This window comes from Anarrhichthys ocellatus, unplaced genomic scaffold, assembly GCF_004355925.1.
Source record: "Anarrhichthys ocellatus isolate YVR2014 unplaced genomic scaffold, GSC_Weel_1.0 scaffold2, whole genome shotgun sequence".
NCBI classification, from domain to species: domain Eukaryota; kingdom Metazoa; phylum Chordata; class Actinopteri; order Perciformes; family Anarhichadidae; genus Anarrhichthys; species Anarrhichthys ocellatus.
Window position 1 is genome coordinate 16,702,827 of NW_022280032.1, and position 16,379 is coordinate 16,719,205.

The following is a 16,379-nucleotide window of genomic DNA, read 5'->3' on the forward strand; positions in this document are numbered from 1 at the left end:
AAAATGGGAAAATACAAAGAGGAAAATCAGTGGCAAACCTCTAAAATCAAGTCTAAATGCCAGCGATAAAGACTGTCCCTGCATAGGATGCAAATTTGACTGTGCTGGAGCAGCAAACGCTATTGTATTCCAAGAAATGTATTTTAGAAAATCAAGCTCTCTAACCCTCCCATCTTTTATTCTCCTCTGTTTCCCATCTAGTGCTCTTTCAGATGCACAATATGACAGGCTGATAATGCAATCATTGTCTGCTCTTCTGCTTTTCTCAATTATTCATTTTTCCAGCTTGTGCTGTGTGTCTTTTTTCGCAAATACTTATTGACATAATTCCTCTCCAGAGCTGATAACATTACCACTGGGCTAAGCTCCGCTATTATCTATCGGACGCTCTGTTGTCAGAGTCTGTTTGCAGCGTCAACGTAACAGAATGAGTCCTTGCTTGACCTCATCAATACAACATGGACAGGGGACTGGCGATTTGCCTCGCTCCTGGGAAAACACAGTGAGGAGAATTGGCTCACTGTTTATTCTGATGATAAATGTTTACACTAGATATACAGAAAATATTTTTCCCAGCCTTGTCTTGACATCCCAAATGTCACGACAACAGAAACAGATTCAACGACCCCATCCCCATTGTTTGGTTTGAGGAATTTCTTTTTGTCAAAAATATTGTCATGCGCATCAGCAGATAAGCTGTGTTTATGTGGCTTAATTTGTTTTTCTTCTGTCTGAGGACGGTATGTTTTCTGGAATGAGCAGCAGAATTGCACGCAACCAAGAAACGAAGCAGTCGATCACTTCCAATGAGCATCTTGATATTATGATTATATCAAAAGAGTAAACATGAAGTTGGGTTCTCGGTGGATTGCAGCACAGCTTGTCACTGCAAATTTGTTGAGACCCAATGAAATTCAGAAATTTCTCCCAGAACAGAAAATAAGGTGGAAGCTTTAATGAAGGCCTTGTGCTGAATTGTTTGGTGGAATTGTGTATTATATATTATATAACTTGTTTTGGTGAGTAAGGACAATAGGGTGAAACATAATCAGTATGTTATTTCTCAAATGAAGCAGAAAACCTCATTATCATTGTAAAAAACTGACAGCGCCAGCCTATGTAAATGAGTTGGTACTGTATAAATGTATTCAGGAAGCATTCGGATTCCCATTATTCTTTGAATAATGAGTACACTGTGAGTGGACAGACATTCAATTAACTTTTGGAGGGCTTGTCAAACTTATAAGCTAAATCAATAGCTCTGGTTCATTAGAGTTGTTCCCACTGACAGTGCACTAATTCATATTCATATAAATATGCACATATCCATGCACAGCAGGATTATGATGCAGTGATTTACTGATAGAATGGGACAATATTTGTGCCTTATTAAACATCACATTATCATATCAGACAATAATGTCGTCCAGCCCAAATGTGAGGGAGACTTCTAGCTGACCACCATCAATAAAACCTGCAATCAAAATGTCTTGTAATGAATGAATTAATTAATAAAGATCTATAAAAAAGAGTCTACAGCCATGCTAGCAGCTCTGTGAGGAAGTACACAGATGATGAGGTTAGATTAAAGTCAGGGTGTCACCAAAGTTATCCATGTCACCCTCAGGTGTTCCACATTTCATGGCAATCCATCCAATAGTTGTTGAGACGATTCACTTACCATCCACAAATTACATGTTGGCACCAAAGGAAAAGTCTGATTGCCAAAGTCATTAGGGTTCATCCTATGGGAACCAAGAATGTCAAACGTGTACAAATTGCTGTTCTAATCCATCGAGTAGGTGTTGAGATATTTTGCTGGATAAGTAAAAACTTTGGACTGCTGGAGGCCCTAAAGGAAAGGTTAGGGGTACGACTAAAAACATTATAATTTATCCTCTGGGTACCATGAATCGTACATCGTTGCGTAACTATGAACTTCTGTCCAAATCAAATGCCGATTCAAGTTATAAATAGGATATTTGACGGAATAAGCAAACATTTTGACCTGCTGGTGGTGATAGATCAAAACTTAGGGGTCACTATTGTCGTTAGGATTCATTTTGTAAACCATAAACGTCATTACAAAATGTCATGGCAATCCATCCAATAGTTGTTGAGATAAGATATAAAGTCTGAAAGTGGTGGACCAATAGACCCTCATTGCCATCCCACCAACATGGGATGAGAGCTGCTAAAACAACAAAAATGATTTCAGATTTTGTATCAGTTGGTTTAAATAATGCTTTAGAGCATTTTCTGACCAAGAACAAAAATTCTGGCGGAAACACCAAGTATTGAACATGGGGTACTTTGGAGTTGTTTTGGCTCGGAAATGGTCGATTTAAAAAACTGTTCAGCCCACAATAACATGTTTCAGCAATTTCAGCTAAAAAAACAGAGCTATAGTATATAGCTTTCAGCCACAATGCTCACACCCTAATACACACGCATTGTTTCTAAACGGTAGATACCTTGATACTGACATGCTCTTATTCAGCAGCGTCAAAAGTATGTGGATGCCTAAACATGCCCATATGTGACTTTTGAAAATCTTTAATTCAGAACCATGGACAATAGCATGCTCCTCCACTCTTCTGGCTCTCGACGAGACTGTGGAACCTGGCTTTTTGGCTTTGGTCCGATTCAGCCATAAGATAATATACAGTAAAGACCGTTTTCACAGAAGACATTTTGCACAGGCGTGAATAATTAATGATGGCTGAATTTAAATTTGCTGCTTCAGTTTCAGGGTCCTGCTATTGTGCATGCTGGCTCACAGTCACACTGTGATGACTTACTGGGACACTTGAACATAACAGAGCCATTGTTAATGCTATTAGTAACACCTGTGCTTTTCTTACCATGACAAGTGTCTGCGGTGAAAAAGCCTATTAATGAGTTTGGGCACTGGTTTTGGGTGATAAGGCCTGGCTAGCATCCCAAAGGTGCAAGATGAGTTTGAGGTCGGGGCTCTGTACGGGGAAGTCAAGTTCCTCCACAACAAACTTGTCAAACCATTTGTGTGCGCTGGGGCATCGTCATGTTGAAATCACGGCATTGTCTAAATTATCATCACCTGACACTGACCAGTGAGCAGCTCCACTCGAGCGGTTGGGCGGTTAATTGCATGGCTCAAGGGCACATTGACTACGGAACGTATTGAGGGAGGGGAACCATTGTCCTTCTCTTCTACACCCAGTCTTTTCCTGTCACACCCACACCCACACCCACACACCCACGACTCACTGAGTTCAGAGATGCTGCCCACTCTTGTGGCCAGTAAACATTGTTCAATGGAGCGCAGCTCAGACTGACTGTAGGCATTTCCCTCTCCGCTTTTCCCCGCTCGCTGCTGCTGCTGCTGGTCCCTGTAGAGAGTCAGACCCTCAGGTAGGCTGAGCACACCTGTGAGAGAGAGAGAGAGACAGAAGGGGGCATTACATTAATGTCATGGTAGAACACAAGAATACAGTCTGAAAAGGGACAATTTGACTGATTCTTACGTTTATGCAATTAGGTTAATTCATTTGTCTGATTGCGATGGAAAAGGGGAATAAAAAAAGACAGTTTAATATGTCAAATATTTCCCTTTATATATTTGTCATAGTAAATTGTATTTCTGTAAAGGGTGAGAACTTCTTTGTCTTCTTTCTTGTAAAACACTTTGGTCAGCTTATGTTGTGTTGAAAGTGCTATAGAAATACATTTTATATATAGCATGTATGCCTCCTAGTTGCACCTGTCAGAGACTTCTCCCAAAGGTAGTAATGTGTAATATTCCAAATCCGTTTTCATAAATCACACCTCTGATGTTCGTTAGCCTTCCTCGCTCTGAGAGTGACTGCTCTCCATTTCGCTTTGCCGACAGTTTCTTATTCCTCTGCAGCTTAGAGCCGCACCCTTCTTATCGTTTACAGGGTGTGAACTTATAAAATGTCTGAAAGCAGTGACTCTCTACTAAGCCCTTACATTACTTTGACATATCTAGCTTTAGCGTCATGGCTTCTTTCTCATAATATGCTGCTAATTTAATGCACATGCTGCCTGCGGCGAAGTTGGCATTCTTCATTCATTTTGTGGGAGCAGACAGTTGCTTACGGGGCGAACCATTTAACTTTTTCCCTTTGAGAAAGTAGTTAAAACACGCAAGGGATTGTGAGTGGTTGGGTTAAATATAATGTGCTATATAAAGTGACAGTGAATGCTCTTGTTTCAAAAATAAAAATTGTTGGTAAACAGGATGCATCATGTCGTTATGTTTGCTATAATTCTGACAATATGTATACATCTCTATTTTGCTATTCTAGTAGCTATGTGAAAATAATTATTCCATTAACATATTAAGAGAGTTCTCCAATTAAGCAATCCTAAAATACTGACTCACGATGGACATGATCAAAACCGATGCAGCCAATCCACGCATTCTTCTTCCTCCTGCCAACTACATTACCAACAATACAACTCAACTGTCAACTGTTCTGTAGGAGATTTGGGTGTGTTATGATAGTAATAGCTTTTAGATTGTTTGTAATTCAACCAAAAGTGTTGGATTTTTTCTCTTAGTGAAGGGTTCAAAAAAAATAACGATAATGCTGAGGAAGGCCTTGCTTACATGATTTTTAGCCTCCCTCCCTACTCCAATCATTATTGAACAGTCCCCAACAATAGAGACAATTTAGTTCTTGTTTGTAGTGCTGATTTTGAAAGGCATGCCTCTGATTATACTCTACTGCTGTGCTTGCTATTCAGCATGCATTACACACAAACTGTGTGGCAAAAAACATCTGGAAATAAGTCCCACTTATTTAGCTGATAAATCTACAGAGCAGCTGCTTACAGAGCAGCAGCTGCAGCCGTAGCACCATCTCATCTACACATCAGCGTTCAGGTCAGGTCAGAGAGCTACTGACAACCTGCACGACTCTGGAACAAAGAGCAGGAGACATCACCATCTGCTGCACCAGTGCCAGGTGTGACACCAGTGCCAGCTACAGTTTTCAGCCAGAGCTCCAGACAAGCAAACAGGATCAATTATGAAGAACTTTCTCTCTGCTTCTGCAGGAACTTGTCAGCAGGGATTTCTGTGGAACACCTCGTTTATTGTTTTTATTGCTCAGAATGTGCCATCTTTGGCGAGGCCCAACTCCAGGAAATCCCTCTTAAACCATTGAAAGCAGCAGGAGGGCTACACTGGCACCTTCCTCACTCCCACTTTCTTCCCAAACAATTATATACCAAAGCAAATAGCCCGCTCGGAGCGTGACCATAGGAATTCATGACCCACCTCTTTTGATGTGCAACTAAAGGCCCCCAGGTGTGATTCGGTTGAACATTGCACTGCAGACACTATCATTTTGAGGAGGTTGAAAACAGCATCTTTCACTTTAACCTTGTCAAACTTCAACCCGGTCATCAAAATGTGATTGTAAGTTGGGGGTTGCTCCTGCCACAGTAGCAATCACACAGGGCTACCAGCATGTATCGTAGGGCTGCACGAGTAAATGGTAAACAGACATGCATTTGTGTAGCGCCTCTCAGTCTTCCGACCACTTTACAATACATGTCATGACTCACCCATTCAATGGAGTAGACCTTGGACTGAAACACTTGCCTTGAAAGACATGAATAAAAACACCTTTCTGTTACACTTGAGCTTCAACGGTGCAGCTCCTTAACCTTGGTTCAGGGGAATTACAGGACCAGCTGACAGTGAAGTGCTGAATGCTCTAAGGATGGACTGAGGCAAGGTGACTCACTGGCTCCCCGCGTCCTAATGCAAGGCACTGTCTACCCTCAGGGAGGAACTGATGGAGCTCTTACATGCTGCCGACTGTCGCTGCTCTCTCCATGTGTGTGCTTGCGTGATGAATTTCACTATCTTCTTCGTGATTGTCAATGCACCAGAAATCTCTCTGGAAATGTAATGTTGTCAGGTTTCAAACTATACAAGATGCTTAGGTTGTTAACCGGCCAAAATCATAATGATATAGCAGTTGGTTATTGTTTTAGGATGTATAGAAGTGAGTGATTTTATTAGGCAACTGCCACACTGTAAGTGGACCAGTTTGCCATATAGCAGCTATTCAGCCTCGCTGAGGAGAGGAGGCTGAATGATGCTCAGCCGTGACACTGTCACTGGAGTAGAAGTAATAAGTGCAAAGGTTCCCATTAAGATGTCACCGGATGCACCTTAGTCATATTCTGTGAAAGGCTGCCACACAGAAGAGTTCCAGTGCATGGTCGAACACATATTCCACATTTACTGCCAGAAACTCTAGCCAGAAATATTACCACAAATACAAAAAGGACAAACTTCCTCTTGATATTCAAAGGAATGGTTTTGGGAACGCAAATAAGTGTATTCCCTAAAATGTGGAACTATTGCTTTAATCTCATTTCTGGCAGCGAGTGGAATGATTATTGTTCCATGCATATCGTTTAATATCATTATGAGTTGTGCCACAAATATATATGTTTTTGAAGTTTTTTTCTTACACACTACGTTGACACTAATGCTGTAAATGAATAAAAAAACATTACTTTCTTTCTTTTTCATTTTAACTGAATTTTTCTGAGTCTGTCTGTCAGAGGGCAGGCTGCTGTAGTTAAGATCCACTCTGACGTGTCTCAGGGTTGACTAGAGCAGTGGGACAGGAACGCTGACCTCGATGTGGCTCCTACCCTGCACTTAAATCTATTTTGGAGGGACACACGGAGAAGTGCACTTCCCTAAACACACTGCAGCTCTGCAGGGACCCTGGCTTTGGGTTTCCCAGACGGATAAGATACAGAGACAGCAGTCGAGCTTTGATCTGGCAAATCGTGAATGTAATGTACAAACAGGTACACCAAGGGAGTACTTGGATGGATGAGATTTAATGGATGTAATTGCTCACTTGAGACAAGGCAACAAGATGCAAACTCAGTTCAAGAGATGCCAGAAAACATAAGATAAAGACTCTTTTTAGTGCACCATTGTGGCTCTAAAGGGTTAATCACGTTGTTACTGTACATGGATCACAGTAGTGCTGCCCCACACTAGGCTCCGGCTCTGTTCTGCCAGGCCAGATGGCGACCATATGTATACCAGGCGAGTGATCATAGCGAGATGGAAAGCGGGAAGCGGAGTAGTGACGTGTGCTAAGACGTGTTAGAATGCCTCTCCCTCTCTAGATGACTGCGTTATTCATTCTGAATAATCTTCACCATGTGTGCAATAGTAGAAATAGTAGAGATGTGATATGAAACGACATTTTGTTGTGCGTGAGTGTTGGTATGCATGGACTGACTACAAATCTCCAGAGGTACGGTCTCGGTTTGGGCTCCCAGGTCACCACAGTATGGTCTGAGGTAGCCACAAGTCTTTAATGGGTTAGCCTTGTGCCAGCCATATAAAGGACGACTGTACAACAACGAGTTCTGTGAGAAAATACTTGTACACGCATGCAAATGTCTGTCTAAATTAGGAAACTGGAAGAGGGTGAAGGCATGTGAACACTGCATGCACACACAGATAATTATTAGTAATTAAAAAGCCTTAATCCCAGGCACTTCACGTCTAGTTGAAGTGGGATGTGCTCTGCAAGGAGAACAATGCGTTCACATAAATCCAAACTAAATATTTCCTTTTGCTGGGCAACCACGTTCAGGATCCAGTCTGTTAAAGATCTACTCCTACAGAGGACTGAAAAAGCTCCCGAGCTTGCGTCGTGTGTCGCTCTGAAAGAAACACAAAAGCCTCCTGATATGTTCTTACACAAGTTTGAGTAACACCGAAAGGAAATACATTCAGACGGTAGGTTTGGGTTTATTTTTTGTGTAGGATGAGCCCGCTGCAGGCAACTCTTGTTTCAAATCATGCAAAGTTATAGTCTCACATCTTGTTCAAGGTCACTTCACTCTTGGCTTCTCCTTGCTAACACAGGACGCATCAACAATCCAGTTAATCATTTCATCGTCCTGTCCTTTTAGTTGTTATGAATAACGATGTGTTATGTGTAATCTTGTATTAGATTCGATTTTCTTGACTGAAGTCACGACTCATCGTTGACACTCCTTGAAGCAGGTGTCCATAAGACATCAAGAGATCTAGAAGCAGCAGACAAATGAGCTCACTGTCAGATTTAGTCCATCCCGTCTTTGGCCTCTGTTGGCAGCACTTTCATCAGAGAGCAAAAGACCATCTATTGAATTTGTGAGATTGATTCCTAAAGCTGCATTCATCAATATTTCTATATCAACTGGATGCTAATTTCTCATCACCAAACAGACAAAATTAGCGACTAAGTGGTGAACACAGTGGAGCATTTATCAGCTAAAGAGACAGATATTTCCTCTCAGGGGTTGATGAAGAACAAAACAGACTGTAGAAGAGAACATTTTGGGCTGAAATTCGCCAGAAATGCGATTCCAAATGAATTCTAATGTTGCTCTGCATTTAGTGCAAATGGGCATCTGTTTGCCATAACAACTTTTTAGGTGAAGATATGTCTGTGTTGTGTTTGCAGCTGGTCCTGCTGCCCCCAGGTGGCCAAAAAATGAATAAAACATTTAAAAATATATATTTTTTATATTATTTTAATATTAAAAAAAGTGCAATTAATAAATTGGTATAAAAACCAGCGTAAACGCACATATAGATGTATAACCTACATTTCAAATTCCTAAGATTCATTTTACAACCCTACTTTAAACATCTTCTGGCAGCACTAATACCTTAGATTTAGCTATCGAGAGCGTCATAGCAGGTTCCAATTGGATGCGCATTTGTCTACAGTTCTACAGATTAGTCCTTTAATTATCATGATCGTTCTGCCTCATAAGTAATAAAATCTGATTTAGAACTTATTAGATAGCATCAACTAGCTAACGCTTAAAGAAAGTGAAGACAATTGAGAGATAGGTAAAGAGATGAGAGGTCTGCTGAGCACGCTGATACAATGCAGGCAGCTCGGAAATAGCCACACACAGAAACTAAGAGCTAAAAAAAAGCCAAGCACACACATGTGAGTACATACTATAAAAGTCATCAACACACAATAGACCATACACTCAAACACACACACACAGAGGGAAGACTTGTGACGGGTGACCGACACATAACAAGGGCACGACTAGAATTACGCAATCTTCTCCAATCAGAGGGAAACCAGCCTTCCTGCAGGCTGTGTGTTATTCCACTCCGAGGTAGTAGGCTCTTTCGCTATTATTTCTCTCTTTTCATCTCATTTCTCCTGTCAAGGGTAATAAGTCTGTGTGTAATATCCATGAGTCGAACACTTCCCGCAGGATGCTTTCCAGACAATACTGGCAATCAGCAGCAGCGGGGGAAAATCCTGAAGTCACTGAGCCGTAATCTCTCTGCTCACCCAGCACTACCTCTGTATGAGCAACGGTATTTTCTCCCTCACAATTATCTCATAAGATCTGATATGGGGAGGGAAAGAAAAAGAAAGTGGGTTCGTCGCATTACAGCAAAATCGAGGATGGAGTCACTGTGAATTATGATGAAAAAATGAAAAGCCTCTGAACTTTTGACAAACGGACGCTAAATGCAACAATGTTCTGAAAATTGCTCGTTTATCACCGAGGGCACTGGAGTAAATAAAGGATATGATGCTATATGATATAAGTGAGAGTTGCTGCGAGGGGATGTTTTCCTCAGGGTCATTTTGAAGGGGTGACATCACTTCGAGCTGCTTGTGAACACTGGGAGCTTTTACGTGAAGACGCTCTCGGACATAAAAAGCGCGGTAAATATGAGGAAAAGTGCAAAGTAGATGAGACGGTAAATCCTCGAGGCGGGAAAGGTACAGCCACTGCCTGTGTACATGTTTGTTCTTACGTCTGCTTGCATCTGTGTGTCTCCTAATGTGTGTGCCCAAGTGTGTGACGTGGATCAAAAAAGGAAAAACAAACCACAACTCTCATGCACAATAAAGGTGTGTTCCAACATTTCTACAGTAACTTCTGTTTTAATGAAAACGTACGCACTGCACATTTCTGCGATCGTACACCTGCTGCGGCAGCTACATTTACCACTCCTCCTCCAGCATCATCAAAGAAAAATATTGCCTTTAAAAGCAAAATATAAAAAATGAATGAGGAAATACGCTGTGAACAATACATTTGCAATGAGGGAAAGAGAGGAGGATTCAAAGTATTCTGGAGAGGACATGACACACAAAGTGCTGGATGTGAGGAGCGATGACGAACGATGACACCAGGATTTGTAATACACCGCGCGGCCTGTTCAGTGAAGGATGTATAGAGTGAAAATGACTTGCTCTCATAATGAGACGCAGTTGAAGGAAAACTCTGGTGATGTTCTTTTCTCTCTTATTTTCAAGAAATCCCACAAGAAGACCAAAACAAATTATAAAATCATCTATAAAATACAGTCTGCGACAGAGACCTCCATTGTGTATTAAAAACACACCAGTCAGCCACAACGCTGCACTCATGTTCTTTCATTACAATAGATATGGGCACTTCAATTTATTTTTGACTCAATCCCACATACATTGTCCTGGTGCTGTAAACACTCAGAGCCCCAAATCTGTATTAATCCGCATCTGAAAATAGTCTTATAGGACCAAATGGGCTTGAGAGCCACAGACAGGATAGAGGAGCCAGAAAGTATTTAGAGACGGACTGACATGTTGTTGGTTGTTGATGGTAAAAATAATATAGAATAACACCAGCCATGTCCTGGTCAAGCTTTAGGTCCAGCTATGTTTCATTCCAGTGGCTCCTGTGGTGTGCAGTAACCACTCACACAGACCTACATAGCAAAAATAGCACTTTTCTGTATTCCAAACAGGCCACTTTCCTGTTATTTTCTCCTGTGATCCTTTCTATTATGTCTCAGATGGTGCACACACACACTTCCACGCATGTAAGCATGTAATATCCATTCAGTAGCAACACCTGACTGCCGGCCACAACATTTATCTCCATTTTCCGCCTGCTCCTCCCAGGAGTCTCAAACCTGCAAACTGGCAGAAATGATCTGATAAGTGCTGCCACCCCAGCAAACAGGCCAGACCCCCGGCTTCTTCTGCATCCCTTTTGAGTCACATTGGGCGCATTGCCCTATTCTCTCGTTCCTCATTTGCTTTCTAAATGCTGGTTTGTTGTATTCTTATGGGGCAGACGAGTCAGTTATCAGTCGTCTGCGTGATAACACCCTGCACAGTGTAGAGCTATGAAGCTCTGCTACTGTTCTCCCGTTCATATGAGAATAAAAACAACATATCGTGCATGTGCGTATGTGTGCATGTTTGTGGTTTTGTACAGTAAGCTCCCTTTTTAAAAAAAACTAAGCACTAGAAAAGGCAAAACAGCACAGAAACGGGTCTGAAAAACAACACTATTTCCCCTAATATTGTTGTTGTTATCATCAAAGAATAGCTTGAACGATTTATCCGACTTTCGTTTCCAAATGTTGATTCATTACTCTTCCTCAGATGTTTCAGGATGGCAGACCGGCAATTTATGAGGCATAGAGCTCCAAATTGCTCAGTAATTGTTTAACTCACCTCGCGTAATCTATCATTCTGACTCTGCAAAGTGGCCGCCTGTAGCACAGACACTGACTGGAAGTAGGCCATGCCTGGCAGAGAGTGATGAGGCCTGGGGCTGTGTGCCGCTCCCTGTTGCTCTCCCCTACCCCGGGACCTCCTCCGGGGGATGACCCGCACGGTTCAGGGCATCCGTCAGCAAATATCCCTGTCACTTTGATAATGTGAGAGCACTCGTATCGGAAATGTGATCATTCAATTTTGGACAATACTCAACACCCTTAGAGGAGGAGCACCGGTCACCTCAACTGAATTGCTTATTATGGAAAAAGTGGAAACTCTGACAGAAAACAATGTCCTCTTTGTTAAGTCTTGAGAATGAACGAGTGCTCTCATACTTAGGAGTAACATCAGCCAAGCTGGGATTGAGCAACTTGCAATATCACTCACTAAGTCATGCATGCCCATTTAAAAAGAAAGTCCCCTTACACTTACACACTAATCCATTAAACTCACCAGACGGAAACATCACAGCTAGCTCAGGCATCACAAGCACAAATCAGCAAAATAATATGCATGATGCATACTAAAACACAAGGTTTCAAACAAGAGTGTGTTCCTAATGTTATTGCGGGTTAAAAATGTCACACACCCTATTGCCCAACAGTACATCCTTTAACAGAACACGCAAACCGAGCCAAAGCAAATATTGAAGGTATCGTATTTTGGGTGCCTGCCCCGCACCAGCTGACTCCAGTCAGCTGCAGGCAGCAGGTATACAGGCCGGGTCTCCCTCCTGCTCCTCCAGGCTCTCCGCCACATGTTTTCCCAGCCTCTGCCCGAGGCACACTGGGTCTGCTGTGAGTCGCACGGTGGGCGGAGGAGGCCGGCTCCAAATACAAATACACAGGCGTGGAGCTGGAATGTGTATGCACGCTCACACATGCAAACACACGCACACACACACACACACAGTATTCCTCTTTTCCTCTGTTCCTGCTTCACTCTGCAGATTAGTGAGATTCATGCACACTGCACGCCAGCAATATAAACGCAAAAAGGGAGTCATTGTTGAAACGGCCAAGTTTTTCAACCCTCTGCTCAGTTCCTGAGGTGGGGTTCACGTAAAAGTTTAAAACAGCAAAACATGGATACTGAAGTCTTTCAAAGACGCAAATAGTGGGCTACTCAAACTGAGTACTTCAGAGATTTCTGACCTCACACTCATGGTTTGTTCTACAATTTACAAAAAATCTCTTGAGAAATATTTCTGAATGACTTAATCCCCCAGCACGATAAATCAGGGAACTAGCACTTCTCTCTTCATCATGTCGATACTCTTCTTCCCTCAGGGATTCTTCATCTTCACCATTAAATTACAATATTTGCTGCTACACCCCTCTAGCCAGCATACCCTCATTTCCCATCACAATGTTGTTTCCCATATCCCTCCCTATCCCATGAAAGGGAGGTTCAGTCCATCGACACCAGATCACTCATGCTCGACTCATTAGTGGTAATTAATGGTCCCAGGCTGCCACAGGCACAATGGAGTCCTAACGCGGGCCGACCTCACCCCGCCCAGTCCAGGCAGGCACAAGTTGCTGGTTGGCTGTGGCACTTCATCTGCACAGCTTAATGCACTTAGTTGCATAAGCAAAGCTGGAAATTAGCCCCACCAGAGAGCATAGTTGTTTGTTTAAAGAGTGGCCTTTTAAAAAGTAAGGTCAAATCTCATATATACAGCTATATATTATTTATTATGTTTGAATATGAAATAGATTTATTGTGTTATTTTTTTATGTTGTGATTATGTTCACATTCAAACTCACTGTACCCCTGGTTATGTTGCAGATTCAGTTTTGACTCACAAAATATAACAATTGCAATATAATGGATTTTTATTCCTAAAACTATCCAGCATCACGGATAGCTCCACCTTGGACAGACCTTAACAAGTCAATTTAAATAGCAGTAAAAGTTATGAAGTAGTACATTGTGCTAATGTCTCTGTTGCTCTTTATTTGAAGCATAAAATCGATGAATGACTTTTACTGAGTGGTACAATACTATTAACAGTTAATAGTTTCACTTCAAAAGAAAAGGTTTGGAATAGCCTTCTTCTTCTACGACCAATACCAACATTCCCAGCGAGAGAAAGGAAAGTAAAACAAGACAGCGTTTGCTGGGAGCCTCCAAATCATTCAATTCAGTCCTGAAATACGCAGCCAAGTCGCGGTCAGATATATCGGCGAAATACTTAGCAGAGGTCATTTTCAAATAAGATTGTTTTGACATAATCACCGCGGTTATAAAGTACAGCATGGATTCGATGGCAGCAACCTTATTAGTGTTATGAGTCGATTCAAGTCATAACACCGGGTGTATGCAGTCTTACTCAAGTCTCAAAGTCAGAACACTGGTGATGGTGACTGGTTTCATTCTGGTGAGGAAGGTGAGGAAGAGTCTGTTTGAAATGTTTTGTCCAGCATTCACGTGACATACAGTAGTATACTTCTTCTTCTTCTTTTTCGAGGTTTTATGGCAGTCGGCATCCACAAAGACCTGAAGCCCCCCACCCCCCCACCGCTCAGAGTTGTGTGCTTGTATATTTGAAGTCTATTATTTTCAAACATGTCCAAATTGCATTGCGTGTGTGTCCACAATGCATTAATACCTCAACAGGAAGTACTCTCATCAAACAGTATCATGTATCCCTCTCCAAATAAAGGCTTTGCATAAAGTATCAACCAGTGATTCAAAGTGGGTGTAGTGTTAACGTGTTTACCAAATGTTGTTACTGCCTCATTTCTCCACTTGAGGCCAACTTCTATGATCCCAAAGTCAGTGAGGCATAAGTCAAGTACAGAGCGTTTCAGTAAAGATTAGCACAAAAGTGCCAATGACCGGCATTATCGAATGCATGACTGGTTGAGTGCTATTGCACAAAACGTCTTTATAGGCAATTAGCGGGCAAATGACATGAGAATTCATGGACTCATAAGCCTTGTGCCAGGCTTATGAGTCCTGTGTCTAAAATGAGAGCAGCTACACCCAGAGGCCTGTCATAGTTTAATATCACATTGTCAACAGTCTTGTGGTAAAAAAAAGTCTCCACGCTTGTAATAACAGGCTTATGATTTTTGCTTGAACTGCCATCCACTCTCCATTTACGTCGTATTGTTGCTTTGCTCCTAAGTAATGAGTTCTGCAATTGATTTTCTCTGTTTGGGTCACTTTGTGCCCATAAGCCATTAAGAGCAGTCTCTTCTGTTTTCACAACAAACACTCTGATTTGCATTATATAATGCTGACATGGCTGCATTACAGCCAAGGTCTTGATGGAGGGTTTGAGTATGAATAGAGGGCCTACGCCTCTAACTCAAATCTGCCTTCTACAGTTTTCTGAAACATTCAGCTGCCTGTTCCAATCAGGGGGGATATCAAAGTTAAAACATCTCGGCCACTAGACTTGTGGTCTTTGCTATTTTCTTTTCATTTTCTCCAACAATGCCCCCTCTTGGACTGTACCCATGAGTGACCCTAGTGTGCAAGTCTGGTATTAGTGCATGTTTGACAGCAACGCGTGCACTGGAGATGAAGTGCCTCAGAGCATCAGAGCTGCCTCTTTAAGCATGGATGTGTTTTCTGCCTTACTAGAGTTCAGCCTGCACGTCTGCACACAAGGTCGCTAATCGTCCTTTGACTCCTTTCCCGTTAGATGATTTGAAAGAGTGGTAGTCGTCTATATGAATCCATTCATGCCATGTCACATTAGCTACCTTTTAGTTATCCGTGCAGGGTTGTGCGGTGCTCTCCCTCCTCCAGCTATGTCAAAAGTGAAGGATGAATGACAGCGACACAGCCTTTGAATATGTCATGGGCCATCAACCAGATGTCGCCACTTTATCGATGAACGCCATCAAATCATTCAGCTATTTAAAAAGGCGTAGGGCCTTCATTCTGAGCCATTAGTCACTGCAACGTCCACAAAGGGACCAACAGTGTTGAACTGGAACCAGAGCCTTGAAATGACCTGACAGTGTGATCTGAAGGCCACAGTGAAATAAAAGTATCTAAAGGTGGAGTCTTCTTTAATAAGCTTCTGAGCTTCTTAGCATTCAGGCATTGGAGGTGAATAAACACTAAACCAACAAGGTAACACGTTTAGACCAACTGTTTGGACTGTAGAGTATCAAATGCATCTGTTACAGGTACTGAAACACATCAGTTCTCACTCCTTCCATTACGCCTGATAACAAACCCTGCTTTAGTAACTGCACCCACCAAGAACCATGACAGTGACTTCATCCCAATCACAAACTCTGCTACATTTCTTCAACAGCTTATTTTTCCTTTCTCAGATCTCATCCTGAACCTCAGCAGGGACCCGTCCGGCCCAAAGTGATTGATGTGGAAAGAAAACACTGAAGACGGGGAGAAGAATGTGTCCTCAACAGCAGTGTGTCTAAATGCAGTGATAGAGCTGCCTCGAAAACAAACAAAATTACATTGAGTGCTGCACACAGACATATTGACAATCAAATATCACAACACAGTCCCTCAAAAGTTTAGGGTCCCTGCTTTGAGGGTATCATGTGAGCTGCTGTTTGGCAGCAATGTTGGTTTGCATGTCCTGGTATTAAACCTGTCTATAAACACACAAATGGTGAAGGAGGTATCTCATTGATGCATATTTATGGGGAAGTATAACATTTTTAGAAATACATTTATGTGCTTTCTTGCTGAGAGTTGAATGGAAGGATCTATATTATTTTCAGTAACATGAAACTACAGGAAACAAGAGGAAACAGCTAGCTTGTCTCTGTCTGAAAGTAACTTCAGACAAAGGTT

The 16,379-nt window shown here is 42.0% G+C and overlaps 1 protein-coding gene across 3 annotated transcripts in view; it reads right to left on the reverse strand.

The window, feature by feature from the left end:
- The window catches only part of btbd11b (BTB (POZ) domain containing 11b), a 65,430-nt gene that overhangs the window by 20,647 nt on the left and 28,404 nt on the right, over positions 1-16,379 (reverse strand). For 2 of the 3 annotated variants that reach the window (XM_031856062.1, XM_031856053.1), the window contains exon 2: positions 3,250-3,408. In XM_031856062.1, the coding sequence (XP_031711922.1) occupies positions 3,250-3,408 (159 nt within the window). Of the gene's footprint in view, positions 1-3,245; positions 3,409-16,379 lie in introns of those variants that run through there. The other variant, XM_031856071.1, reaches the window with a different exon arrangement.